General features: G+C 42.7%; 1 protein-coding gene across 2 annotated transcripts in view; it reads left to right on the top strand.

The window, feature by feature from the left end:
- The first annotated feature begins 12,625 nt into the window (after nt 1–12,625).
- Nucleotides 12,626–27,468, top strand: part of TMEM178B (transmembrane protein 178B) — a 222,706-nt gene continuing 207,863 nt past the window's right edge. The window contains exons 1-2 of one of the 2 annotated variants that reach the window (XM_071422471.1): nt 12,626–12,925; nt 13,291–14,775. In XM_071422471.1, coding sequence (XP_071278572.1) covers nt 14,394–14,775 — 382 coding nt within the window. In that variant the 5' untranslated portion in view covers nt 12,626–12,925; nt 13,291–14,393. Of the gene's footprint in view, nt 13,147–13,290; nt 14,776–27,468 lie in introns of both variants that reach the window. The other variant, XM_071422470.1, reaches the window with a different exon arrangement.

Here is a 27,468-nt window from a genome sequence, read left to right as displayed (position 1 = left end):
ACTTTATGGAGTAAGATCATAAGTATTCTCATTTACATGTCTATCTCTATTTTTGAATCGCAATTTTCTCGTCATTTCTCCCATCTTGATGGAGAAGGTCTCTCTGAAGCATCTGTGTGTGTGTGAGGGGAGAAGGAGAGACAATTTCCCTCACTGGGACTGTCCTTTTTATAACAACTGTCCTTGCTATAATCAAATTATGATTGCTGGCTCCTAAACAAACACCCCTTTTTGTTCCATGATTAAGTTGTTTAAACATTGAGTAAAAAATACTCCTTCCATGCAGACTGGCTTAATGTCTGTCACAGAAAAGAAGTTTTTGCAAGGTGTAATGAGGCTTTTTCCTGACACAGCTTCAAACTGAGCACACTTCTGGTTCACTGGAGGGATCAGGAGCCTGATTCTCTGCAGCCAGCCCCACTCCATTCCACCCCTCCTCAACAGCGTTAGTTGGACCAAATTACTGTCTCTGCATCTCTAAAATAATGATGGTGGTTTTGTATGCACTCTTACCTTCTCAATCTTCAAATTTCTTTATTTATGTTAAAGGATTGGGGCAAACTATTTTAATATTGCATTTTGGTAAATCATCCTGCCTGATTCAGTAGTTACATCAGTTCAATCTCATTCCTCCTCATCAATGAAAATATTTTACTTACATGTTCCCCACACTCTGAAAACTGGCATATAGACCACTGGAAAACATCTTCCTCTTTCCCTCAAAATATTGTTGCTGCCTATACTTGCAGGCTCCAGCATGGCCTGTTTGGTGTGGTGGAAGCACAAACATGAAAAGGCCTGCATTAGTTAAATATTTCTGCCTTTTTGCTCAGTTGTTTCTCCTGTCAGCCATTCCTGTTATTATTATTAAATCAAAGTAAAAGTGTGCACTTACAAGGGCCTATTTATGTCACTGTAGCACTGTTGTTGCTGTGGTTATGAGGAGAATTGCTTGCAGAGCACCCAGCCAGGGTTAGCGTGCCAGTGAGGCAGCCTACAGACACTCAGGGTGGAAAATCAGGGTCACAGCAGTCAACAAAACAACAGCTCAACACATCTGCAAATTTGTAGAGACAGAGAATGATCTGGTTTGCAACCCATGGGCCCAAAAAGTCTTGCTCACCTTATCTGGGACTCTGTGTCTCCCTGTATTCTGCCAGGGAATGTAAACTCAACATCCCCACCCCAAGGTGTTCCCAGTCCCAATGAGACTTGGCATGCTGAGGGAATGGAAGGATGCAGCAGAGACTTGACTACAGGAATGGGTGGGTTTGTGATGAGCTCAATTCGATGGACATGCTGTTAGATCCTCCTGAGCTTTTTGTTGCAAGCAGAGCCAAATGTTTGGACTTGTTAGCAATTATTAACAAGAAAATCGGTGGGAGATGGGAGAGTGAAAAAGCTGAAAACCCTAGAAAGGAGTTAAAGGAGAGTGACATGGGGTAGAAGACAACATGGGCATTCTCTGTACAGGGACTGTTGTAGAGGAAAGAAATGAAGGGAGAGGAGAGACATTCATGGAACACATGCAAAGCAGCCAAAAAAAAGAGGAAGAGACCTCATGATAAAGTACAATTAAGACCTTTTTACAAATAGTTGGCAGTAATTTTGTTTGGAGTTATATTTTTTGATCAATGATGATCTGTTTATCTAGTTAATTCATCTTGTGTATGTATTTTATTTATAACTGAATGACAGCTTTAAGGCAAAATTTTGACAAAATGCAACACTTGATCCATTGTTTGTTCTGAGAAGGCAAAGGCATACCCAGAAAGAAAAAAAGATCATGGTGACAGTTTGCTCATTGGTGCTTATTGTTTATTAAATGTTTATTGACATTTAGAGGCAAGCAGAGTCTGAACTTGTAGCATTTGATCTTGGAAATGAGGCATTTGAGCAGTACTTGTATGACAAAGTGATCCACTTCACTCCAAAGTCTTATGCTTAGAACTACAGTGCTGTAACAGGATCTCTAACATTTTCTTGCTATAAATACTGACATAAGGGAACAAAATCATCTGAGTAAGTAGAAGGACCCTCTGAGCATTTGGTAGAACTGCACTGGCTACATTAGAAATTATTTGTTATTCATTATGTGTTCATGATGAATTGTCAAACTTCAACTGTATTTTGTTGCACAGTGATTTGTGCTGAGCCACAGAGACATCTGAATTTCAAATCCCTCCAGAGAGGATGTGCAGTGTTAAGAGACTGACAGACTTTGGGTGGGCATTTGAAGGATATTTTGACTTTAAAGTAACTCATCAAATTAATGCTGGAGTGGAATCCACAAAGATGTCACTATTAAGTACTGCTGTTCCAGCTATCCAACGCTGGGAACACTTGGGAGGGAGATGCAGCAGAAGAGGAAAACAGAAATTATTTTTCAAAGCCAGTTGGCATTTTGAGTTTATTGCTTTCCCCAACAGCCAGGCTGTCGAGGCAGCCTTCCCTCCCCCTGGGGAAAGAGAGCCAGTGCCTTTGTCTCTTGTGCAGTGCCCTCGGAGCGATGCCTGGAATGATATTGGCAGTTCTGCAGGAGAACTGCAACACAGCCATCTGTAATGGGAGATGAGCTGTCCAGCATAGCAGGCACTGCACAAGGCTGAGCAGGCAAAGGATGCTGTGCATCTCCACACACTTCTGTGTTTGTCATTCAGACTGACTAATTTGGAGTTCAACAATATGTCAGAATAAATGGTCAGGGAAAGATTTCAATGAAGTACTTGAGACTGAAGAGAGGGGAAGTTTCTTAGTGGTTACGTGAAGGGTTTGGGAATGGGAATTGTTGAATCTTGGGGTTTTTTTACAGCTCGATTGCTAACTCACTGAGTGACCTTGAGTGAGTTAATTAACCTATCTGCCATTTCATCCCTCTGTAAACTGGGGAAAATAATGTCTGCTTCAGAAATGGGTTGTGAAGATTAATTGGTTCTTAGAAAATGCTTCAGCTTCCCCTTGTGGAAAACATACTATAGAAGTGTTGTTGTTACTTTACTAACAACATGCACATAAAACTTTTAAAGGTAACAGTAACAAAGACACATCTTTTTTGGCTGGAACAGAGGATTGCAGAGGGGAGGAAAAAAAAGGAAACATTAAAATGACAGAATCAGCAAAAGAGAAGAAATAACGGAGACATCTGGCTCACTGCTGATAAAAGCTCTTGTAGTTTCTCTTCCATCATTCCTTGCAACACTCATCTGAAAGGACATCCACCAAGGCTTTCAAATGGGGTCAAAAAGCTGTTCATCTCTAATTCTGTTTGACCAAGTGTGAAAACAGAGTGAATAAAAATGTTCCAGCAACAGAATTTTCAAGAATAAATCAATCTCCTAAACATAAAATCCAAGGAGATTAGTTGGGTCTGTTTGAGTTCACATTTCTGTTTCTTCAAGCTGAACTGTTTTCAGGATACTGTCTTGGATCTAGATTTCTTGGGTTTGTGAGCAGGTGGTTCCCCTGAGTTTCAGCAGACTTTGATTTTGTATATCTCTGTATATACCTTGTATAACTATGTATTTTGTATGTAGTTGACCTCTATGGTGCATTTCAATGCAGATTTCTCTCCATTTTTTCCTGGTTTAGGTCCCTCCTTGCCTTAGGATTTCTTGACCAGTGCTGATCACAGGATTCCTCGTTAGGTCTTTGGAGCACTCTGGATAGCCCCACTCTGGCTGCCTTGATTTCTGAGTCAGCAGATTTTTCCAAGATCTGGCTGGACTCCCAGGTACCCAGTAGTGCTCTTTGTAGACCTAAACATCATTGATCAACCTTTATCCCCCACAGAGTCTTTTGAAGGCAGAGTTATGGAAACAGATAATAGTTTTGGTTATAGTTTGGAGTTCTTCACTGCAGTCCTGGTGGGTGACATGAGGCTGCTGTTAGTTTTGTAACCAGAGCTGCTCTCGTTTAGAATTTGCCTGTCTAGAGAATCATAATCAATCCTGCATGCAATTCTCAGCCTCAGTTGCTTCAGCCTGTAAGAAGCATTCTACAGAGGCTTTTTTGGTTCAGTTCTTTCTCTCTGACCTTGCTAGTACCCAGGCTAAGAAGTTGTGCTCCTACAAATGCTTTCTGGACATTTGTTCCCTTTTTCCTGAGAAAAATTCCTTCTTCAGATTTTATTTCTGTGAGTCCCAAATTTCAGGGTTGGTTTTTTTTTTTGGTTTTTTGTTTGGTTTTTGTTTGTTTGGTTTGGTTTGGTTTGTTTGTTTTTCCTTTGGGGAATTTTGTTTCTTAGTCCTGGAAACATTATTTCTCTGGAAACAAGTAAATTCTTGCAGGCCAGTTTCTTTATCATGGACAATCAGAGTATGGTCACTGAAGCTTGGTACTCCCCATGGTTTCTTGTTTGGTGGGTACTTAGTGGAGGCCATTGCAGTGAAGGGGAATAAATGCCTGCCTTTCATGGCCCAGCAGTTCTCACTGGAACAACTTCAGAGCACGAGGTGTAATTGTTATATCACAGTTCTGAAGCATGAGGTAGGGAAATGAACTGCACAAATAGATGAACTCTGAAGAACCAACTGCTTTATTTTGATGCAAATATACTCGGTGATAATAAATGAAGAGAGGTAAATGCAAAACTGTTGAAGATGGCAGCATGCTTGTGTCTAAATAGAGAGTTTATCATCCTAGATGTCAGCTGCTTTTACAGCAGCACACAATGTATTTTTATATACCTTTTTTTAAAAAAATAATATTTAAATGAATCTACTCTGCTGGGACTTCAAAGTCTAATGGAATAGATGAAGACTGAAGTCTTGCTTCTGAGTCTTGTTCCAAAATGAAGCAGTGCTTTCAGAGAATATAATTTTTCCAAGCAGGTGCTGGTTTTTGTTTTGCTTACTGGTTTTCTCTCCAGTTGCTTCTGTAATGTCTTCTTATGATCTATGAATTCTGATTTTTAATTAATCATTCTTGTTTTGTGACTAAAAGAAGCAATGAATTTAATTAATATCTGAGAGCAAATCACAGATGTGACACACTCACTATGAAACACCACCTTGTCCATCTACAAAGGCTGTGGCACTGTCTTTTACTGCATTAGCTCACAAAACACTGCTGGTAGAAACCAGGTCCAAAAATCTCTCTGGGAATGAACAATGTATTCTGAAATCTGTCAGAAGTTTAGGGAAGGTTGCACAGTGTGGCTTGCCAGGTCAAGCAAACTAACAGTACTGCAGATGCACCTTTACATTAGGCTGCCTATATGAACTACATATTGATGCAGTACAGAAAAACCAGAATTAATCAGGCTTTAATATATTGAAGATCAATGTGTTAGATGTAACTTTAAGAATAAAAGCACTTCTTACCAAATATGCTTATTTTTGGCAGACAGAGGTCTGAGCTTTTGCTCTCAGTCAGTACTCTTTGGCCCTAATATTCATCTCTGCCATCCTGGGTTCTTCTTGCTATTTCTATGAGAGTCACAAGATCTATGAATTTTAATGAAGTGATATCTCCTGTTTTCAGCTGAGCCCAATGGTGGTGATGTTGAGAGCCATCTTGCTTTCATAGCTGGCTTTAGGCAGCAAGTGACCTTGCTGTACAAGTCCTGCATTCAGAGCAATGTCACCTTCCTCACTGCAGCAGGAAATGGGATTTTCCTGCAGCAGGGTTTTGGGTGGGAGCCTGAGCTTGACGTATCCAAAACGTAAACAGGGGAAAACAGAGATGGGAACCAGAGATGGATTCTTGAAGGAAGCAGAAGTCTTCATAACAAGGCTTTTGGGGAAACAGGTCTGTGGGTGTGGAAGCCTGTCCAGCTCAGAGAAGGAGCTGTAGAATATGGGGATGTTGACTGGCAAGACAGTAAGCAGGACGCAGAGTGGCTGCTGTGATCTCAGAGAGCAGCAGATTGGAGCTGAATCTCTGCTTGTGAAACCTGGGCGGGGGGGGGAGGGCTAAGACCTGTTTTCTGTTGTAGGGAGACAAATTTGAAAGAGCCTTGAAGGCTAAATATTGCCCTTGTCCTTTGTCTGAGTTGTCTCCCACCAGAACTTTCTCTTTCGATAGAGGCTTAAACCTGCGTAGCTTAGGCCTTTTCTTTTTCTTTAAACCTTTCTTGTTTCTCCTCTGTTATTGGAAGCACTTGAGTGTTTACCCAGGACTCAAGAGACCTGAATGGCTTTCCTGAGTATTTGACTTTAGAACTCAACATGTTAAACATGGCATGATCTACATTTAGTGTCGGAACCCAGGACATCCCTCTGGCTGCCCTGGAAGGCTCGAGCCCCTGGCAAGGAGATCAGAGACCTTGGCATGAAGCCAAATACACCTGTGCCGTTGATTTTAACCCATGGAGAAAATTACTGACTTTATGTGAAGATTTACAAGCCATGAGAGTTTAAGTAGAATGATAGTTAGTTTGTCACAAGATAGAAAAGTAGAATTTTGGGATTTTTAGAATGGGGGTTCAGAAGCCAAGATGGAGGGATTTAGGTGTGCCTTGTCCTTCTTCTTAGCCTCCATCTTCTGGGTGATGGTGGCACTTTTGGATTGGTTTAGAGTAGAAACTCACTGTCTAACATAGGTGATAAGTATTGGAAAATTTTTGTAAATAAAGTGCATGTAGTTTTTAGTATAAAAAGATAACAGTGCCCCAAGGACGGGCAGTGTGCCTCAGACTGACTTGCTAGACAGACCTCAGCAGGCCAGAAAAAGAATGTTATAGATAACAGAGAATAAACGTTGAAAACCAGAGCCAAGGAATCCTGACTCCTTCTTCAATCTTGGGGCTGGGAAAAAGAGACTTTCCAACACCTCGGGGTCATCTTGACCACAGAGACTCCAAGAATTTAGGCCCTACTACCTGGCTTGTGGAGGGAGAGAATGTAAAAAAATAAAGATAGTGCAGAAGGTAATCTTACCACTGAGGAGTTACAGCTGTACTAATTACCAAAGATTAGGAACAGGCCTGCCCTTAACAAGCCACAGCTGTATCTAATAAGGATGAGTGCTATAAAAGAGTGGGTTAAGGGGCTGAGGAGAGGGCTGGAGTTTGTTGGTTGTGCTGTGAAGAAGAAGGTGTCAGTGCTGTGAGGATATGCCCATGAGAAATCACTAAGAAGGTATGGAACTTTTGCAGTAAGATGACAGCACTGGCTGGAAACACTAAAGCTGCTGGCAATGCCTTCAGAGGTGAAGCAGTATCTCCCAAGTAAGTCCTTCTGCAGCTTAGCATAGTGCCCACACATGCTCAGGCTGTATGGAGGCAGTGTGGAGGTTTAGGGATAATGTTTTCAGCAGGCTGAGTTTGTCTACCTGGCCTTGTTTTCAGTGCCTTATAGCATGATGTCCCCACTGGGCAGTCCAGGGAAAAGTTTTGTTTAAAATAGTTCATCCTTCTTTTGCCTGAGCTTAAAAGCATTCCTGGAGATGCTCTCATGAGGAGCAGTGATTATCATACATAGTCATGTCCACAGTGCAGCCTTATGTTGTTAACAGTGATGTGGCTTTGACAGTCGACAGCTAAATAATGAAGAGCAAGTTTTAACAGGAGAAAGCAATTTTAGTGGAAAGCCAACAGCCTTTTGTTTTGTCTTTGGAAAAACAGCATTATACTGTGGTTCTTTCTGTCTTTGTACTGTCTTTTACTGGTCTCTGTGTGAGGCCATTTAATGTTGGCCGTTCCCTCTGCTTTATAGAAAAATATGATATAGGACTTCTCACCTACTTGTCCTCTTGCCTTCTGCCCAGCAATTCATTTTGCTTCCTCCAAAACCAAATCTGTTCTTTTGCTGGTGCACTCCATTCAGCTCCTGACCCCTGATCAATTCTGCCCCAGTTCCTGTGTTCCCCTGTTCATCACAACCTCAGGTCAGTAAATGAAGACTCTAAGAAAACACCAGAATAAATATTGCCTGTGGGCTGCCATTCACTTGTGACTTGTGGTCATGAGGTAAAATACATGCTCACATCCTGCTTTCTGCCCAGATTCTGTTTTCATTTGTTGTAGATGTCAGGTGAACCAGGACTCTGCAGTCCAGAGATGGTGGCTGTTTGGTGGACAGTTTGGAGGCTGAGTAGTGAGCCTAGCAGATGAGGACAGGTAGGAAAAATCATGGTTACAGGCATTTGAATTGAAATTGAAAATTGGATTTTGTTTCACCCTTTCTGAAATGTGCTATGATGCTTGATGGCTCAAAAAATTGATGTTCTCCCCAGCTTCTGTCCATGTGGTCCCCATTTTCTGTGTGTCCAGTTTCAGTCACCCATGACTGATTTCTGGAAATACTGCCCACTGTGCCTAGAGCAAAAGGGGCTGTGAGCTGTTCTAAGGAAGGAAGGTGCTAAGTAGTCTGGAAATTTAGGTTCTAAGTTCCTTTAATAGAGTACCCAAAATACACTGACATGTTTGAAAATACTGCCTTTTATCTCTGTCCCTCAGCAGGGAGCTGTGAAGATAAGTTGCTTGATGTTTGTAAAAAACCCCCCAGCCCTCCAACACTACAATTAGAGCACCACTATAGAAAAGCCCATGAGGAAATGAATCATTCTGTATGCAATGCAAGATCTGGATGCTCTGCAATAAATAGTACATGCACCACACATTGGATGATAAGGATAGGAGAAAATTTGAATAGTGTTCATTAAGTGAGCAACATTCATCCTTTGCACTGTAAAAAATGGGAGACCCATGGAAACAAAAATTGTATTATTAAAGATTCTATCATAGTGTGTTTGTATGCCGGGCAAATTAATGCTCCATGGGTGATTGGGTGATTTTAAATCTGGCATTCACTAACTTGTGTAACTTTGCTATCCAAATGTTTGGTGGTTTTTTTTTTTGTTTTTTTTTTTTTTTTTTTTAAATTTTTGGGAAAGAAAAACTAATCTCTTTGGGGAGTTGCCAGTGAGGAGGGCAGAGGACATCCAGCTAGGTGCTCTTGTGTGCAGCTAGATATCAGTGTGTGCACAGCTACATGAGTGTGTAGACAGCTGTGTGCCTATTCTGTGTCTCTGTGTGTGTGGCTAGCCCCTGTTTATGCAGCTGGCTGATGCTTCCCTTTGAAAAACTCTTTTTCTATGAAAAAATTAAATAGAAGGGACATTGACAACTGGTTCATGTCTGGGGTTTGGATTACAAACTTTATATTGTGTTTTGTGGTTCAGATATTCCTTTATAGAGCCTCTGTTTGGTTCTGAGTCACCTAAGCACCCCAAATCTGTTTGAATGATGGGTCAAGTGTTTGTGGGAGTTCTCATCAGATGTTTTTATTGTCTTTTATGGCTGTGTGATTAGAAGGGCTGACATGCTGAGGATTCACAGAGACCAGTCTTCAAGGTGCACTGGAATGATAAAAAATATTAGTAGACATAATTTGTTATATCTATGTTTGGTTTGATTGCTGTCTTGTGTTTGAAATCCTGTAATTAGGGCAGCAGACTGCCTCCAGAGCCAGTTCTGCTTCAGGTAATACAACACTAGGACGAGTTCCTTTGACTTCAGTAGGTGATTCTTTACAGGGAATGAAGGCTGGAGCCCATGTAAATTCAACATCACCTCTGGGGAGCTGAAGATCACAGAGAGAGCAGGGAAATACTGAGGGTCATCTCTCCCTGTTGAATAACTGAATTAGAAGTACAGATCCTCGGGAATGGGCAGCACCTTGACTTGCTCGATCCCCTCCCCCACTAGATGGCACTGAATTCTTTTTCTTTAAACGGAAAAAAAAATACAAACCACGAAGAAAAATATGGTGGAGGTCATTTTGCTGTAGCAAAGACCCCAAAAAACCAAATCAAAAGACCCCCCCCCAAAAATCGGTTGTGCATTTACTCTGTCCATTTACCCTGCCCTTCCCTCTCCTAGCCCCCACCTCTGTGTACCTTTGTACAGGCGCTCGCTTTGCTTTTGTGTCTGGAGCTCTCCGGAGAGGCGCTGGGCGCCGGGAGGATGCTCGGCAGGGCGGGAGGATGCTCAGGGAGGATGCTGGGCGGCCCTGGCTGCGGGGCTCCGTCCGCAGGGAGCTCCGGCACAGGGCATCGCCCTGCTCGGACTCACCGGGTGCGCTCCGCTGTCCCGTGCCTTCAGACATGTTTCCCTGTGCTCGCTGGCTTTCTCCCTGCATCACTGAAATCGTAACCTGCAGAAAGGAAAGCCTCAGCTCTCATTCCGGCGCTGAAACTGCGTTTTCAGCCCCTGGTTCATTTAAGAGCCATGAATTAGCTCCCTGTGCTGAGATGTCCTTAATTCCCTGTCGGGAGTGGTTTCTATGTGGTGTGCCCAAGTGTGTGTGGAGGGGTTGTGGGGTTTTTCTTATTTATTTTTAAGTGTCTTTCTCCCACCTTACATTCATCGACAAGGATTGGTTTTTTCCCCCCTGTGGTGAGGCGGGGGTGGGAGGAAGAAAATTTAATAATGATCTGTTTGTGCTGAGAAGGGGCTGTCTGTAACAATCCTGGTTAGAGACATAGGGAAGGCTCCTAATGCCTGCAGCAGGCAATATTCTCCCCTCCTGAAGAAAGGGAATAGTGATCATGATGATGAAAGGGAAAAATGTTTAATTCTAAGAGTTAGAGGAGCGAAAATCCAACAATTTCTTTTACAGTTATATGTTTAAGGTGACTTGTAGAAAGATACAGACTGCATCTGATAAAGCTACAAATGCAAGCAAAAAAAAAAAAAGCATAGAAACTGCCAGTAAAATATCTTTTCAGAGAAAAAGATAAAACCTGGAACTGAATGCAATTTTTGGCTTTCAAACCCAGGCTTAAAAATGAGAAGAGGGAACGAGTCTGGCTTCTTCAGGTACAAAAGTCCTCCTGCCCCAAACTGTCTTGCTGTCTTGGAAAACCTGGCACCTGGACCTCCCTGGGTCCAACCCAATCTTGGCTCTTTGAACTGTAATCCTTGCTTAACAAGAAGGAAATGTAGGTGTGATTCCATTATATGATTTTCCCATTGTCTCATATATCTTTGGCCAGCATCATAAGAAAAAACAGTTCTAGTAGCTGGGTCCTCCATTCTGCCCTAAGTCCCAGTCTGCCAGTTCTGTTTAAACTGTATGTTTAGACAAAAAACCAGTTTTGTTTTCCAGTTCAATATAAATAGAGAATAAACATAGCAGGCAGGGTCTTGTGCTTGAACAGAAAATCCAACAATCAGCCAAAAAATATGGTTAGTAAAATTAGGCCTGTTCCCTGTTCTTATCCTTCAGCTTGGGACTTGATGCTAAAAATTGACAAAGAAATTCAGGTGAATTTTCATCTCTGTGTGGCTGTGATACAAGAAACCTCGATATTCGTCATCTTCTTATAGGAGCCAGCAGCTTTTTGGCCACAAAACTCTAAATTTAATCTTTGAACAGACAACAATTATGGCTGCTCCAGGCCCCCTGTAACGTCTAATTCTTTTTATCTACTGACATGTAGTTACTTGAAAAATCCAGCTATAGAGGTGGATCCATCTGTGCTGAACTATTTTTAAAAAACACTGAGATCCTTAAATATTGGCTGTTATTAGCAACAAAGGGAAGTTACTGCTAAGAAAATTAAACTAGTCCCCTTTGCCAGTAAAGTTTACCTCTTAAGTTTTCCTCTTAAGTTTACCTAGACCTTTCCAGATACAGTGGATATTCATAACACAATACTGAAATTTTGCAGTACATCTGGTTCAGTAGATGCAGGTGATTATAACCTTTATGGTTTGAATGACTGGCTTTTCTTTGCCAGTTTCATAACCCTGCAAGGTGGTTAGAGACTACAGTACATTTCACACAAAAATTGGTTTAATGACACAGATACTCTTCCATAGCTGCAAGTCCCAGTTGATATGGACCCTGGTTTTGCCAGGTAAAATGGGAGATACTTGATTTTTTTTCTATAGTACATGGTAGTATAGTAGTATGGTTTGGTGCCAAAAGTTATGATCCAGCCATATGGGTTAATTTTTTTCTGGTGCAGCTGTATTCCACAAGACAATCCAGGTATATATTTCTGATACACAAAGAGCTACCACATCTGCTCTCCCCATTGGAGCAAGTACAATTTGTGTAGCTAGGGTTAAAAGTTAGCAAAATCCCAGGGCTCCCTTCTTGGGGCCAAGAGCTGTCACCAGCCCTGGAAAGGCTATGTTTATTTTCAATTCAGATGATACAGCTTGGGATTCAGGGGCCAAAAGCTGGTAGGATCCAGCATGGATGTAGATTTTTGCAGCATACACCTGTGGGGAGGCATTGAGCTGTGGACTTTTTGGTGCAGTAGGAGCAGCTGCATTGTTTGCCTTTCATGCTGTGGAGTCAGTGGGAGCCAAATATTGGTTGGAGCTCACTTGGTTCCACTGTGAACTGCAAGATGCTGTGGTACTCACAGGTCAGGATGTGCCAGCACCCAGCCCTGTTTGGTGCAAGGGAAATGACCATGTGTATTTCTTTTTTTAAACAGTGAATTTCAGAGTCTGGAGGCCTCAGCTTTCTGGATCACACAGAAGGTCTAGAATCCAGGATTTCTTTCAAGCTCATTCTCTCTACTATGTAGCAGGTTGGGAATTTTTTTGGTGCAGTGAGAAACGGCTCTGCTTGTTTTTGATTTGGTTGACATAATGTAAGGGCTTGTGTTCAAGAATGATCAGGATCCAGTTAAATCCAGGTTTTACGTTTTCCCCTCTTAAGAGAGTAAGGCTTCGACATTTCCTGCCTGGGAAGTGGTGCAGTTTATCTTTAAGGAGGATAGAGAAATAAGAAATGAGTCTCACGTTGCATGGGTGACATCACTGGCTTTTGGCTCAGCGCTCTGTATGCTCGGTCTGTAGGCTTCGGCCAAGGCTGCAGGGCTCGGTGTTTGAACAAGGAAAGATTCCCAGGTGTACAGAAGATTGGATTTGCTATTATTTGGGTTAAAAACGGTGAAATGAGATTTCTAAAGCTTGGGGACTCCAGCTCGCCTTCTGTTGCACTTGATCTCTACAAGATGGGTGAGTTATTCCCATTAAAGAGAAAGGGAGTGAAAATTTAAGGAGAAAAAGAAAAATATGTCTGAATATATAACTACTGATGCCGGGGATACGATTCGTACGAAGCTGCTGAGCTAAAAAATCTCAGCTCCGACGAGGAGATCGGGCCATATGGCAGAGAAATGGTGCAGCCCTGAAGCTGTTGACAACAGTTAGGGGCTGCTTTCCTCTCCCCGTGTAAGGTGTGTAGCTCCCCCCCACCTCCGCCCCTCCGCCCCGGTTTGTTTTGGTTCGGTTTCCCCCGACCTCCCTCCCTCCCTGCCTCCCCTCCCCGTTCCTCAGCATCCTCTTCGCCAGCCGTAGCCCTGCCTGCCTTCATCTTGCAGATGGCTAACGTGCCGCCGTGTTAGGAAAACTGTGCACAACACATCCCAGCGCCGGGGACGGAGGAAGCTTTGCAGCTGCCGGCGGAAGGGGGGGCAGCAGCGTGTCTGTGTGTGTGTGGAAGGAGGAAGGATGCCGGGGCCCAGGGCAGCCCCCCGCGCTGCCTAGCGGGCCGGCGGCGGCTCCTGCCGGGCTGCGGCTGCTCCGCCGCCTCTGCCCGGCCCGGAGCTGGGGCTGCCCGAGCGCTGCCCGCGGAAGGAAGGCAGAGCCGCGTTCGGCTGCCTGGATGACAGCGCCCACGACAAAAGCGGGAGAGTGAATGGCAAGGCTGGCAGAGAGAAGCCGAGGTGTCTCCGAAGCCAAGATGCCAGCGGCTGTCAGCGAAGTCTGCTGAGGGAGAGACCCGAGCGCGCCCGCGTTCCCAGAGGCAGCCGGGGAGGGGATGCTTTAACCACGATTTCAAACAGCAACAGCGGCGGCGGCAGCAGCAACAACAACAGATTGCTCCCCCCCTCTCGCTCCCTCCCTTTCGACCCCGCTTTAAACCCAAGCAAGTGACCGACCGTCCAGACGATGATGCTCTTGCTGAGCCACTGACAAAGAAAAAGCAAGTCACCCATTCCTGACACCGGGACAACTGGCTCCTTGCGAGTGGGAGATGTCAGGCTGTTGAACTTTTCTGTCCTGTGATGATGCTGTAGTGAGCCTGCTGATCTGAAAGCCATCTCTTCTGGATTTCTGAGGGGGCCAGATTGAAAGAGATTAATGTACTGATCAGCCATCAGGGGGATTCATCCCTTCAGCCCCTGCCACTGGGGTGCTTGCGGTGAGAGGGTCGCTGGTGAAAGGCTGTGTTTCTCCTCACCAGGTCTCCTCTGCAGAGGAGAAGAGGCAGATGAGACTCCAAGACTGCCTCCAGGGCAGAACTTTGTAGTGCTCTCAGCATCCCTCTGCAGCGTGGATGTGAGCCACGGGAGTTGGGGATGTTTGAGGCAGTCTGTGCCAAGTGACACCCAGCAGCTGCTCCGCTGGTTTTTGCGTGCTCTCACCCCCAGTGGCTTTGCCTGTTGTGAAGATGTCCATGGTGTTTCTGTGAAGCTGAGGCATGGCTGCTGGAAGGTTACTGCTCTATGCTGGCCTCTCTTTAGCTCTGTGTGCCCTTGGCATGCTGGCTGTGGCAATCTGCTCTGACCATTGGTACGAAACTGATGCCAGGAAGCACAGAGAGAGGTGCAAGAGCATCACCACTAAGAGAAATGATCCTGGCTTCATTTATAACTCCAACAACAACCTGCCTCTCAGGGCCAGCAGGTCTAGGTTGGACCGCTGGGAAGGGAAACTCCTCTTGGCAAGGAACAGGAGGCAGATCTTTGCTATGAGCGCAGTCGACGAGTGCAACAGACAGTACAACTCCACCAACATGGGGCTCTGGAGGAAATGCCACCGACAAGGATTCGACCAGGAGCTGGAGGAGCTGATTGCCAAAGGTAAGGGCTGTGTTTTTTTACCAGATGAATGTGCCAAGCTCCTCTGAGATGAGCAGGGGCTGAGCAGAGCCGTTTGGGCTCACAGATGGGAGCTGGCATCTCTAGCCAAGTGCCTCCCCTTGCAAGGGGTGAACTGGCCTGGCTGGGCACTGCTTCCAGAAGCACTGCCAGGGCAATTTCCCACAGGATCTCTACTCCTGGGGTTTGGGAGCAAGCAGGCAATGAGGGTGAGAACACACACACCCCAGAATATCTTTTTCGTGCTCTCTCTCTAATCTGGATCTAGTCTTCCCATCACCATGGTATCAGATTATTTCCACACACAAATAAGAAGTATTCATAAAGGAGACACTGGATTTTTTTTTTTCCAGTTTGTTTGACCCTGGTGGCTTGGGCAAAGTACATAATATTTTATTGGAGACTACCTATGTCTGTGTTTCATCGCTGCCTTTCTGAATATCCCATCCATCCTGAAATACACCATTTGCAGTGCTCACATGTAGGCTTTTTCTATCCTCAAATGGAGAGTAAACAAAGAGAAATGCTAAAGAGCAGGAGGAGACCCAACTTGCTGTTTACACTGAGCTATGCTTTGGAATATTTTCAATATCTACAAAACATTACATGAATTTATTAGGAAGGAATCATTTTCTCTAGGGGTGGAGATGCATCTGTTTGCCTGTAGCATTTTTGTGCTATTTTTTTTCTAGTCTTTTGGTCCTTTGTCTCAATTGTTCCCTCAGGGTAGTGGTTCAAGGTGATGGTCGTTTTGCCCCAAATGTTTCTTTGATCTGAAGTATAGGAAGGGGCCACATGCATAAACCCCTACTTAAAGAGAAGATGCATGTTTTTGCAGGATGATGAGGGTTTCAGTAAAGGATGACGGCATCTTTGCTACCCACAGCATGGTTACTCTGTACTACAAAATAACGTTTCCCTCCCATGGTTCTTCTGTTGCAATCAGAACATTCCCTGTTAGTTTATTTCCATTGTAGTGAAATCATTGCTTCTCACACAGTGCCATCTTCCAAAATACTTGTCTTCCAAGAGTGTTCTCTATCCCAAACTCTCTTGATAGCCTTCATTAATTCCCTCCTCAGACATTACGAGTGGAATTATGCTTAAAGCTACTTATTCAGGAGGGGTGTTCTCACATGTTTGCCCATGTACATGTTTTGTTCCACATGTTTTATGAGTGAGCACTGGATGTGAGTAGCATGGTAGGAACTTGTACCAAACCAGTCCAAGCAGGTGGTGTACCTGGATCACTGCTTGGGATCCTGCCTGTGTTTTTAGGGTCCCTTCTTGTCCAGCTGCTATTTAACAACTCCTAGGAAATAGATTGGTGTCCTCAGCCCCATTTGTAATGGGCAGGTGGACATGTCAGAAGCCTGTCAGAGACACCCTGCTGCTGGTTTCAGTGCCAAGGGAGTGATTCCTATTCTCCATCTGGGTGAGGATGGTGTGTGCTGGGCTGGCCATGGTGAGCTGGATTGCTCTGCCACGTGTGCTCGCTGTGCTCGGGGCATAAACAAATTCAACCTTGACAGCGGGCAAACATGTCAACAGAGCTCACCTTTGCAAATGGAGTTGTGGTTATTAGAGAGGATTTTCAGCCTGAAATAAGTGAGGTTCTTTCCTCTTTCTCTACCTGCCTTGTCCTGGGAGCAGGAATGTCCATTTCTCCTGCCAGAAACAGCTGAAATTTCTGGGGCACGGGGTTCTGTGTAATGGCAGCTCTGCTAAGTGTTACCCACAGGGAGAATGTGACAAAGCAAGATGAGGTGGTTACACGCAGGAGAAGGTGGTCTTTGAAAGATCTTGCTGTAGTCTGCTGGTGTTCATGTATGTGGAAATGAGTGTGTGGAGTAAACTAACTCTAAACACACAGCACCCAGCTGGCAGCCAGGGGTTCCCTGGGCCCCGGTGCACTGAGTGTCCCTGCACACACCCCTGTGTAGGTGTGGCTGCAGATGGCCAGGGAGCCACTTGGCCAAGTCTCTGCCCCAGGTCAGATGTGCCACTTGTGCACATAAAGGAGCTGTGTGCAAATATCTGGGTGTGTCACTCCTTGCCTGCTCTAAATGTGTTCTGATACACTTCTAACAAACTTCATTGTAGGATGGGAGAAGTGCTCAAGGAGGGAGACTCCTAACATTAAACAACAGCATTTTAGGTCATTTGATGGCCTTTCTGGGGTGAGGATCTGTCTATGCTGTAGCTCTCAGCCATGAGGAAGAGTCACCCATAAATGCTATAGAGGTATAGCATATACACATATATATGCATGCTTTGGCACCTCTAGACTGAAACACAGAAGAAGCAAGTGTAATGGCAATTCAACAAAATAAAGTGTTTGGCTTGCTCAGAAATAAAAATGGAGATGTTTCCTTTTTGACCCTCACTTATATGATGAAAGTGAGGTAAGTGTTACTGCTGTCCAATGTTGAGAAGAGCTGTGAGCTCAAAACAAGGCAGGTATTTCCAGGTACATACCAAGAGGATCTATCATGAAAGTAAAAACTAAAAGTAGTTTTCACTTCCATGACAGATACTTTTTTGGGAGTTAGGAGTTGCAGGGATGGGTGTGTGGACTGAGTATGTCATGTGCGGGTGTGAGGGGCTGCAGATATTCCCTGTGTGTAGTGTTCAAATTACCTGACTGGGGCACATATCCTTGCACAGATGAAATTACTCTCTGAGATCCAGGGCAAATACCTTATAGAAGAAGATGGATATGCAGCTTTAACTCTTATTCCTCTGTTAATTTAAGGTAATACACCTCTTGCAGAAGTGGATAAACTAATGCAGGTTCTGGCCCCAAATATGGTGTGTAATGTTATATATAATTGAATGTAAATTTTATTAAGTGTTTTGGTTTTTTGTTTGTTTGCTGTTAAAGCTGGACAGGATCTGTGATCCATTTAGTTTAAAACAGATCCTACATTTTTCCCTAGGCAAAACTTGCAGTATTGAGAATGGTCTATTGAGATTCATCTATCAAAGTATAACAAAAACTGGTCATTAAGAGCCTAACTAGCTTTGCAAATACCCTGCAGTTATTCTGCTTATGAACTCTGCTGAAATTAATACAAGCTATAGGCAATGGCTTGTGGCAGGATCAGGAACTGTGGTACTTGGGAATATTCTGATACCAGTGATTTGAAAAACCAATTCTGTTCCTGAATAGATTGGGCCACTTCTGTAATTCTATTCTGTATTTAGTAATTTTTACTTTCTGGGAAATAAATCAAGACCTTTATGTTGGATTTTGCTAGAAAAACTGGAGATTTGTTGCTTCAAGTTTCTTATATATAGGTATAATTATAGCAATACATATACAAAATAGTTGGTCCTATTTTTATTTCTCCTATACTTTTTTTGTATTTTTATAGAACCCATGTGCATGTCTTAAACTAATACAATTAGGTAAATAGGCAGTGAATTAAAAGAGGTTGTCACAAGTAAGAATACTCAAGGAGAGGCAGACTAGCATGTGACCAAAGGAGTATTCAAAAGTTCCAACAAAATTAGGCAGTTTGTCTTCTCTTTGACATGATGAAGAAAAAAAATCAAATCAGAAACAACAGAAATTACAAGCAGTAAAGAAGTTATTGGAGTTGAACATGTAAACTGAGGTCTCAGTCTTGCTAACTTTTCCTCTGCTGCATAATCTATATTTCTGGGAATGGACTGCTTGGACTGATGGAAAGCACTCTGATACAGAGGGACCAGTGAAAAAGGAAGAGCTAACAGAGCTGGTCCTCTGACTCTGCTTTTGCATCTGATTGAGCCTTTAGCATCTCAGGACCAGAGTTTCACTCCTCATCCTTAAAGCCTTGCAGAGTCAGGAAATGCTGGCTCTGGGGTTGCTCAGCTCAATATTCTAAAACCCTTCCAATTGTCAGGTGTTTGTCCAGTCTCCTTCACAAACTGAATAGCCTTTGCTGCTGGAGGCCCCTTTGAGCACAGAGCCCAACCTCTCCTATCAGATCCACTGTTTGCCTCTTTACCATGGAGTTTCTAGCAAAAGCAGCAACCCTTCACCCAAGCAACAACTCTGAGTGAGCCACCCAACTCCAGGACTAAGCAAGCAGAGAGCTGGAATGCTGGTGAATGTCTGGGAGAAGGCAGAGTTTATGTCCTGCTTTAGCAACCAGCAGCTCACAACTCCTTGTGCACAACTTGTAGTGAGCCAGAAAAAAATGGGGAGCCACAGAGTCTGCCTGCATCCTATGGCAATGCTGCTCAGATGCTTTCCTGCAGTAGTTGAGAGGAAAATAAGAAAGGAAAAAAGGGAATTACATCATTTAATTATAAAAGTACAATAAAGTAGATGAAGAAGTTGCACAATAACCAGAGTCTGTTCCATTTAGACAATTACTGCTCAGAGGACCTTTCATCTTGCCTTTGGAAGGCTGCCAGTTAAACCTGACTGGATGGGGCTCTACTGCCTGACATTGGAATCCAATTTTTACTTAAAAACCCCCAGAATTTACAATGACCTTATTATTTCAACCCTCCTTTTACCTTCTTTTTTTTCTTTGGAAATCATAGTAAATCCTATTTTTAAAACATTTTACTGTGAGTATACTTAGCCCATGCCACCACTGAAAAAAACCTCCAAACCCTAAGTAATTCCTGTGCAGCCTACCTCCACCTGAAATAATACTCAAGATTTCTGGGATGAAAGCATTCTCTGGTTTGTTTGTCAGATGCAGGGCATAACTGGGGAAGAAAGGCTTAACAGGACTACTCCAGCCGTCACTAGGGATTATTTATACACAAATGGAAAGAGGCTACTGAGAGAGGCTACTTGCAGCTATATCTAGCTGCAAAGAGCAAAAAGATTTATTTTTGTAAAAATTCTTGTAATGCCTTACAATGCTCTAGATTTGACTTTTAAAGTGCAATGGTTTTGACAGGAAAATTAGGATAGCCATTTTTTAAATGTATCTTTTATACATTAAAGACTCAAAGGCTTTGTTTAAAATACGTGTTTGAAATCCCAACTGTTTTCCAAATGGACTCATTAAAAAAGGGACTTTATTGAAGTCTGGATTCTGATCCTAGAGAAGTCAATAGCAAATGTTTTATTGAATATGGTGATGCAGCAAGTTCAGGCCTTTAGTGTTTCCTTTGAGGTTAAAATTGTCCCTGGGTAGAAAGGCCAGTGCAAGGTCTGTGCTCCCTCCTGTCACAGCTGGAGATCTGCTGGAGGCATCCACTGAAATTCAGGCAATAGACAGCACTGGAGCTGAATCTTAGGCTATCCAGGTACTCAGTTTTGCTGTTTTTGATGCTGAAATTATTCTTAGTCAGTTGATTTAAGACTGGAAGTCAAACAACTGAGATACAGCAAAGCCACCCTCTTGTTCAGGGATTTTCCAAAATCCTTTAGCGGATGAAATCACCGGTTCATGTGTATGAGTTCCAGCAGGATTTGGCCCATCATATCTGGAATAACCAATTTAATGTTTTAATTGCATCAAATTGAAATAGCGATTCATTAAAAAGTTTATTTGCCACAAGTAAGAAGAACCTGACACATTCCTCTGACACATCTGGGATAATTAGTTCAATAATATATGTCTGCTTAAAATACTAAGAACATATATGTGATTTAGCAGAACAGCACCTGGTTTCGATCATGGCTTTTTAAAGGGCAAATTTCAATCAAGCTGTTGGCTTTCAAACAAATTTGCCAGTGAAGACAAATGGAAATTTTGCCTGAGTAAAAATGACAGGATCATGCCCTTCTCAAGAGAAACTGATGTTTGCAGAGCTGCCTGCAGGACTGCATGCTTAATTCCTGTTCATTTAATTGAACACCCAAATCCTTTTGAGAAATCTCAGCATTTTTATCCTTTCTGCCTACTGCTAAAAATTTGCAAAAGCTGTGGAGGAAAGATTTAATATGAGTGTAGTTGTGTTCTATGCACTGTAAAAATAAAAATTTGAAAGATAATTTTACTTTAGTAGAGATGAAATGGTCTGAACTATTTTGTCATCTCCTGCAATAAAAATCCATATTAATATTGCTTTTTCTCATTGAAAAAGTATTTCTGTGCATTTAGAAAAGGTTCAAGAGGTGAATGAGTTCAGTAACTATTGCAGAACCTTTATAGATAAGAAGCCTTTCTGTTTGTAGGTTTAGCAGAAATAATGACAGTAACTTATAATGTGAGTTACTTAATGGCTCATTGCTCACAAACTGCTGATGGAACTCTTAACAAATTTACCTCTTTAGGACCAACAGAAAGAAATGAGATGGTGTTTCTTAGTTTTTAAGGAAAGAATAAATAAATAATATGGATTCTGGAATCCTAGTTCCCTTAACAGATCATTCAGAATAGAATCCACTTAAAACAAAAGAATATAAACTAACACATTTTCCCTGCAGGAGAGAAATCAGAGTAAAAAAAATGGAAATTTATCCATTTTCTTTCTCATTAGGCCTAATTCTTTTATAAATAAATATTCAGAACTGCCCAGCTGAGCCTGCTGAAATCATAATCCTTTGTAGATAAGTACCAAAATACATGAAAGAAAGGTAGTATTGCAGTTAGGGCAGGGGCTTACAAAGCCAAAATTGAGTCCAAGCTCTGCCATAGTCTTTCTTCATGACCTGAGGCAAGGGACTAAATCTCTCATACCTCAGCTCAGTAGCAGTATAATAGGGATTTCGTTCACTATTATTAATGCCAGTTCACATTCTACTCTCAGATTTACGAGCCTTAATCATGGATCAGAAATCACGGATCAGAAAAATGTCCCTGGCCTTTTGACATGTGGCTGCACTTTAAATATTGGCAGTGAATGCAGCCTTATGAGAGAGTACAGAGAGACTACAAAGTAATTATGTTCAGCGTGAGCAGCAGTGGCTTTAGAACACCAGGAGGCAAACCATATTCCTGTGAGCACCACAAAATGTGGCATTCCTCCACATGTACAGTTGTAAAGAAGGAAAATGAATAAGAAGTGCAGATGTTTACAGGATGGTCTTCCAAAGATTGAGGGATGGCACCAGAAAAATCATGGGTCATGTCTGCTTGAAATATTAAATAAGTAGGTGATGGGGATTGACCTCTTTGGGTGGCTGTAGGAAGAAGTTGACATTTCCTTAATGAAGACAAGTAGATTACACTAATGAGATAGATATGGGGACAGCAGTCTACAGCTGCTAAGAGAAATGACGTGGTCAGAGTGATGTGTTAGGAAAATTATATTTCTAGCACCATCCTAAATGGATACATGGAGGGCGAGTTCACATTTGTAAAGGTCAGAAAAAGAAATATTGTGGTAATAAAGGCAGGAGGTGGTGAGAGTCTGGATGGTGAAAGGATATGCAAACCTTAGACATCCCCTGGATCTATATCCATGGTGAGAGATACAAGATGAAAATGTTGCTCCAGTTCTGGACCAGAACAACAACAAAAATAATGGCATTGTCTGTGATGATCTAGAGGGGAATTACTGAAGAGATCACATAGTAAAGACAGAAGAAGACCATTAGGAACTCTCTTTTACTTATAATTAGCTGAGTTTGTTATATGTGTGTCCATGAAGAAATGTTAGAGATACTGTGAGTATGAACCTAGGAAGACAAGTCTGTGTTAGAGGAGTGAGCTTGGAAATTTCTCTATGGAGATCAGAGCAGAATCTATGTTTGCACTTGAAATTATCAAGGAGTGAAATACATAAAGAGAAAAAGAGAAAAGCCCCATGAACCCCAGCAGATCTGGGAGAACAAAAGTGTCTTCTGGAGGGCATGCAAAAGGAGCAGATTCAAAGGTGGTGCAGTATAAGTCAGTGAAACCACGGTAGCTGAAGAGAGACACTGCTTCAAGTTTAAACAGCACAAGAGACTACTGCAGGTAGCCAGTGTGCTGCAGCAGCTGAGAACAGAGTATTCAGACTGTGTTGAAGATTGCCCAGTACATAAAGTAAAATTTTAGCAGTGGTTGCAAAGGAGAGGAAGCTGCAGTGAACTCCAGGCAGCGTTTGTAGCTGGAATATTCAGAGAGGTGCTGGTGAGGAAGGGAGGAGAGGAAAAGACATGGTATTTATAGGGGAAAAGAAATGTTTTAAGATAAAAGAGTGTTTTAAGATGATAATATTTTGAGAGGAAAGAGATTGAATGGTATTTGTGTTATGAGAGTAAAGAGGCAGAGGGATGTGAGAGGTCAAGGCAAAGAGAGAGCAAGAGGGCAAGAACAGCTGTAAGGAAAGGCAGCAGGTAGGGTAAGACTGGCTCAGTGGCAAATAAAAGAAAGGAAGAAAGCCACAGGAGGTTTTTCATCTGTAGGAAAGAAAAATGGGGAAGGAGTTGTAGGAGGGCAAGAGGAAACAGAAGGCAAAGCTGCTGGAAGAGGAAGATCATGGTTTGTCATTTTCTTGTGGAAGAACCAGGTGAAATCCTGTGTGACAGCTGAAGTGGGGGCTGGAGGAGGCAGGAGGGTCTGAGGAATGAGCCAAATGTGGCAAAGAGGTGATTGTGACTGTGAGTCTGAGATTTAACTGTGCTGAGCTGGAGTAGTAAGTCTAGGAAATGAACAGAACTAAATGGGGAAACAATGCATTTATAGAGGAGAAAGGCGGGAGGGTTCCCATTAGAAATGCCCTGCTGTGTGAGACATAGCAAGGACCAGCTGGTATGGATCAGCTGGGATTTGGGGTACAGGGAAGGAACAGCTAGGAGAATGCAAGGCAAAAGGCCTGTGAATGAAAGAATGCAGCATGGATAACATCTACAGGTGGAGAAAGGCAAGGAAAGATAAAGAGGGCGATAAAAGAATAAGGGCAGGCAAGAAGTCTTTGATGCTGATGATCTGAGGTGACAGAAAGGCCAAGGAAGCTTAGTGTGAAGAGGTGGCTGGTGCTTGTTGAAAGAATCCAGGGGATTGTCCAGGTGGTGGAGGAGAAGGATGGGGGGAAATCACAGGGTTCAGGATGAAGCCCTGCCTTTTTGGGGGCTGACTGGATCAAGCAGAGTTGTACACTGAACAGAAGATGCACTAAAACATGCAGCTTAAAGGGCAGAGAAGTCACTACCACTGACTCTTCTACAACTTGCTCTGCCTTCCTGCTGTGAGTTTATCCTGTAAACTCAGGATACTCTGTAAGTAACCTTACAGAGGTGTAAGCATGGCTCACCCCAACAGAGTTCAGCAAGTTTGTCCAGTGCTTGTAACAGCCATGTTCCAGTCTCAGCTTGAACCTCAAAAAAGATAAATAAATAGCAAGTACTAATCCAGGATATTTTCCACAAAGTGAGGGGGGTGTGTGTGTATGAAGAATGGTATTTGCATAGCTGGGGACTTTTAAGGAAAAGGAGTTTCAGGATGTCCTGTGTACACAGCAGTTGTGGATCCTGTTAAGATATCCCACCAGATCCAGTGAAAGACATGGGGTGTCTCATTGTAGCCCTCACTTAATTCTGAGAAACTTCTGTTGGTTATGAGTTTTAACAGCAGACATTTGAAAAAAGCTTCCTAAATGTATTTCTAGACTTTCTAATAGGATGAAACTGTCATGCTAATTTTATTGGATAACAAAAGCTATTTGAAAAGATCTTTCTGCCTCAATATGAATGTATAATTCTTTGTCTCTGTCTCTCTATTAATCAGTGCCTATCTTTGAATATGTAAAAGAGCCTTTATGGTGTAGATGCTTTTTTTTTTCCCTAATGGTAATTTCAAGATAGAAATATTATAACAGAAACAAACACAAACAAAAGAAACAAAAACTTTTTCGGATGTTACAGGTGTAGATTAGGGTCACTAGAGTGATTTTGAAGAGTTGGTGATTTATGGTAGCTGATGATCCAATTATATTGCTTTGTCTTAGATACTTGAATGGCCCTGATTGAGTATCCAACTACTGTTCTTGATTTTTTAACATAAAGGTATTTGAAGAGTAGAATGGTCCCTGTTTTACACAGAGGACATTGCTCAACAATGCAAAAGTTCTGCAGGGCAACAATTTGCATTGGAAAGAAATTCGTAATTGTTGATCCCTAATTATATATTTTATGTTAAATTTCATCCCCTTTCTATTTACCGGTTCCCAAGACTGTCCAGTTTTGTTCATGTGATATTCTGTAATGGTTAAAGAGAAGGGGAGGGGTGTTATGGTGATCAGAGAGACCAAGGAGACAGCCAACAGGAGCAGGGGAAATGGAAAAACTCAAATAACTTAATGGGCTCAAATTGGGAAGTTGGACAATTTCCATCTCAGTCTTTTGAAAGATGTGACATTGCAAGTCCAGTAAAAAGGATTTTCAATAAATCTGTCTAATTAGGGTGGTACATTAGGCATGAAAAGTAGCAAATCTATATTTAAAGAAAGGAGCAAAATTGTCTGGGCCACAGTGGACCTTTTAGTTTGATCATAATAATACCAAGCAGTGTTTAAAGTAAGTTCTAAAGGAGAGATTAGTTAAATGCACAGGGGAAAATAAACAGGCAACGTATGTTTTCCTATTTGAAGTGTGCCAAACTACCCTGATATATTTTGCTAGGAAGATAAGTGGGGTTTAAGATAAGGAAATGCTTTAGACCTAAATTATCAGGATTTTGGTAAAGGATTTTATATTCTGCCCCTAAGGAAATGGTTTGTTGTGATGTTAGGGTAATTAGTACAAAATTTAGAGAGGTTTAAGGAACTAACTGGGGGAAGGCAAAAAGTGCTGAGAGGCGAAGTGTCAAGATGAAGTCAACAGTAGAATTCCTGAAGTAGGGGACCAGTAGCATCTTTGCACAGAAGTTAGCAGGGCTCATTGAAAGAACTTTGATTTTAACGGGAAAAGAGATAAAGCCAGGCTTGTTAGAGATAAACCTGAGGGTGGCACACTGAAGTTTTAGGGACAGTGTGCTAGCGAGGCCCTTTGGTTTGCTGTCACAGTGGAGGTAGAGGATGGAGACTCATGTGGCAGTAGACCCAAGAGTTAGTGGTGTGTTGGAAGGAGAGACTGTGACCTTTGGAGAAAGAGGCAGGCAGCTCAGGAGGACTACAAGGATGTAATAAGGTTATGCAGAAAGGAAATTGGAATGGCCAAAGCACAACTAGAATGATTTGATGATCTTAAAGGCCTTTTCTAACCCAACTGTTTCTGTGTTCTGTGATATATTGCCTACTACGCAAGAAAAATTAAGAGTCCTTTCCAATACTGTGTGCTTGTGAAACATCCATAGGCCTCTGAAGGATTATTTTACTATTATTACTAATTCCTCTTTTTTCCTTTTTTTTTTCCTATGAAAGAACATATTCAGCTCTGTATCGAGCAGGGCCTGATGGAAGGAGTGTTTGTCTCTGGGCTGCCTGACACCAGCTACAGGTGTCTGGTGAGAGGGAAGGGACCTAAGGCAAATCCAGCTGCACTATCCCAGCTGCTTTGTCTCTCACTTAGACCTGAGCCACGCTTTGTTTCATTCCTGTGACACCCCACACACCCAGGAAGGACTAGAGAGGAGGACTCTGAGCACTTAATGCATACTTCACCTTTCATTGAAATAATGTTGTTAGTGGGGCCTTTGTTTCCTGGCTCCCTCATCTGCTTTAATTTCAGATTGTCTTAGCTCAACAACAACAAAGGCCTGTTAGATTCTCAGCTATTTATATTCATAGGCTAGGAGAATGCAAAGCCTTCAGCTTCTTCATTAAAACAGTTTATATAAAATAGAAGAGAATTTCCGTACTATATTTAAACGTTCAGAATTGCTGGCAGCAGCGGAATTAAACTCCTCTTTGCACTTACTTAAATTATCATGAGATGTGTATTTCAGTTCACAAAATGTTCAACCCTTTGGCTGGTGATGTTGGGTGAGTTTCCTTATATTGGGATGGATTTTGGCATAGGATCCACCCCCTTATGAGGAATAAATGACCCACTACGAACCTTGTTCACTTGTGTGTGAAGCAGCAGACCACAATCCTCAAAGGAGTTTTTGGGAAAGGTCTTGCAGAGAACACAAAGGCTCCACAGCACTAAAGGTAGGAGAACATCTAGGACAGTGTTTTGGGGCTATAGTTCAGCTCCCAGGAAAGGTGGAAGCACGATGACATCAGTATGGAGCAAGACAAGCGTGGATGCTTTTCCTGTCTGGAAGTTCAGAGAACATTGTCTGACACTCCCAGTAGCAAAGCTGCCTCCTGCATTACTGAGAATGGTTACCCAGCCCTCTGCCTGAGCACCTGTAGAAGCAGGGCTGTATCTAAGGTGGATTAGAGGAGGAATTTATGTTTTCTGTTTCCACTGAAGAATGACTGCAGTCTGATCAACAGGCCCCATTCTGCTTTGAGTGACCAGGAAAGGATGGTGGCAGAGACCAAGAGAGGGGAGGCTGGAGGTTGATGGCATTGCCTCTACAGGCATGGCACATATCTGGGAGTAGCTGGATGTGAGGTCCTGTGCCTGTGTGCTGAGCTGTGCTATCAGCTATGTGTATGTGCCTGTGAGCTGTGCTAAGCCACTATACACCACTGAGGGTATAGAACAAGGGCAGAGACAAGTGGTTTTCTTGGCTCATTTGTGTAGACTTAAGCCATCCTTTTCCCATGAAATAGTATTTCATGTCTAAGAGGAAGGACGAATCCTTTCTACTTGGTGTCTTGAGGGAGGAACCTCCAGTTTTGAAATGCTATTCTTTCTAACTCATTGACCCTGGTGGGAAAGGTGGTCACAGACTCCCA

Source organism: Agelaius tricolor, unplaced genomic scaffold (genome assembly GCF_023055355.1).
Source record: "Agelaius tricolor isolate 1412-34295 unplaced genomic scaffold, bAgeTri1.0.p SCAF_3, whole genome shotgun sequence".
Taxonomy (NCBI): Eukaryota; Metazoa; Chordata; class Aves; order Passeriformes; family Icteridae; genus Agelaius; species Agelaius tricolor.
Note: the sequence above shows the minus strand (reverse complement) of the source record. Positions and strands in the feature narration are given on the sequence as shown.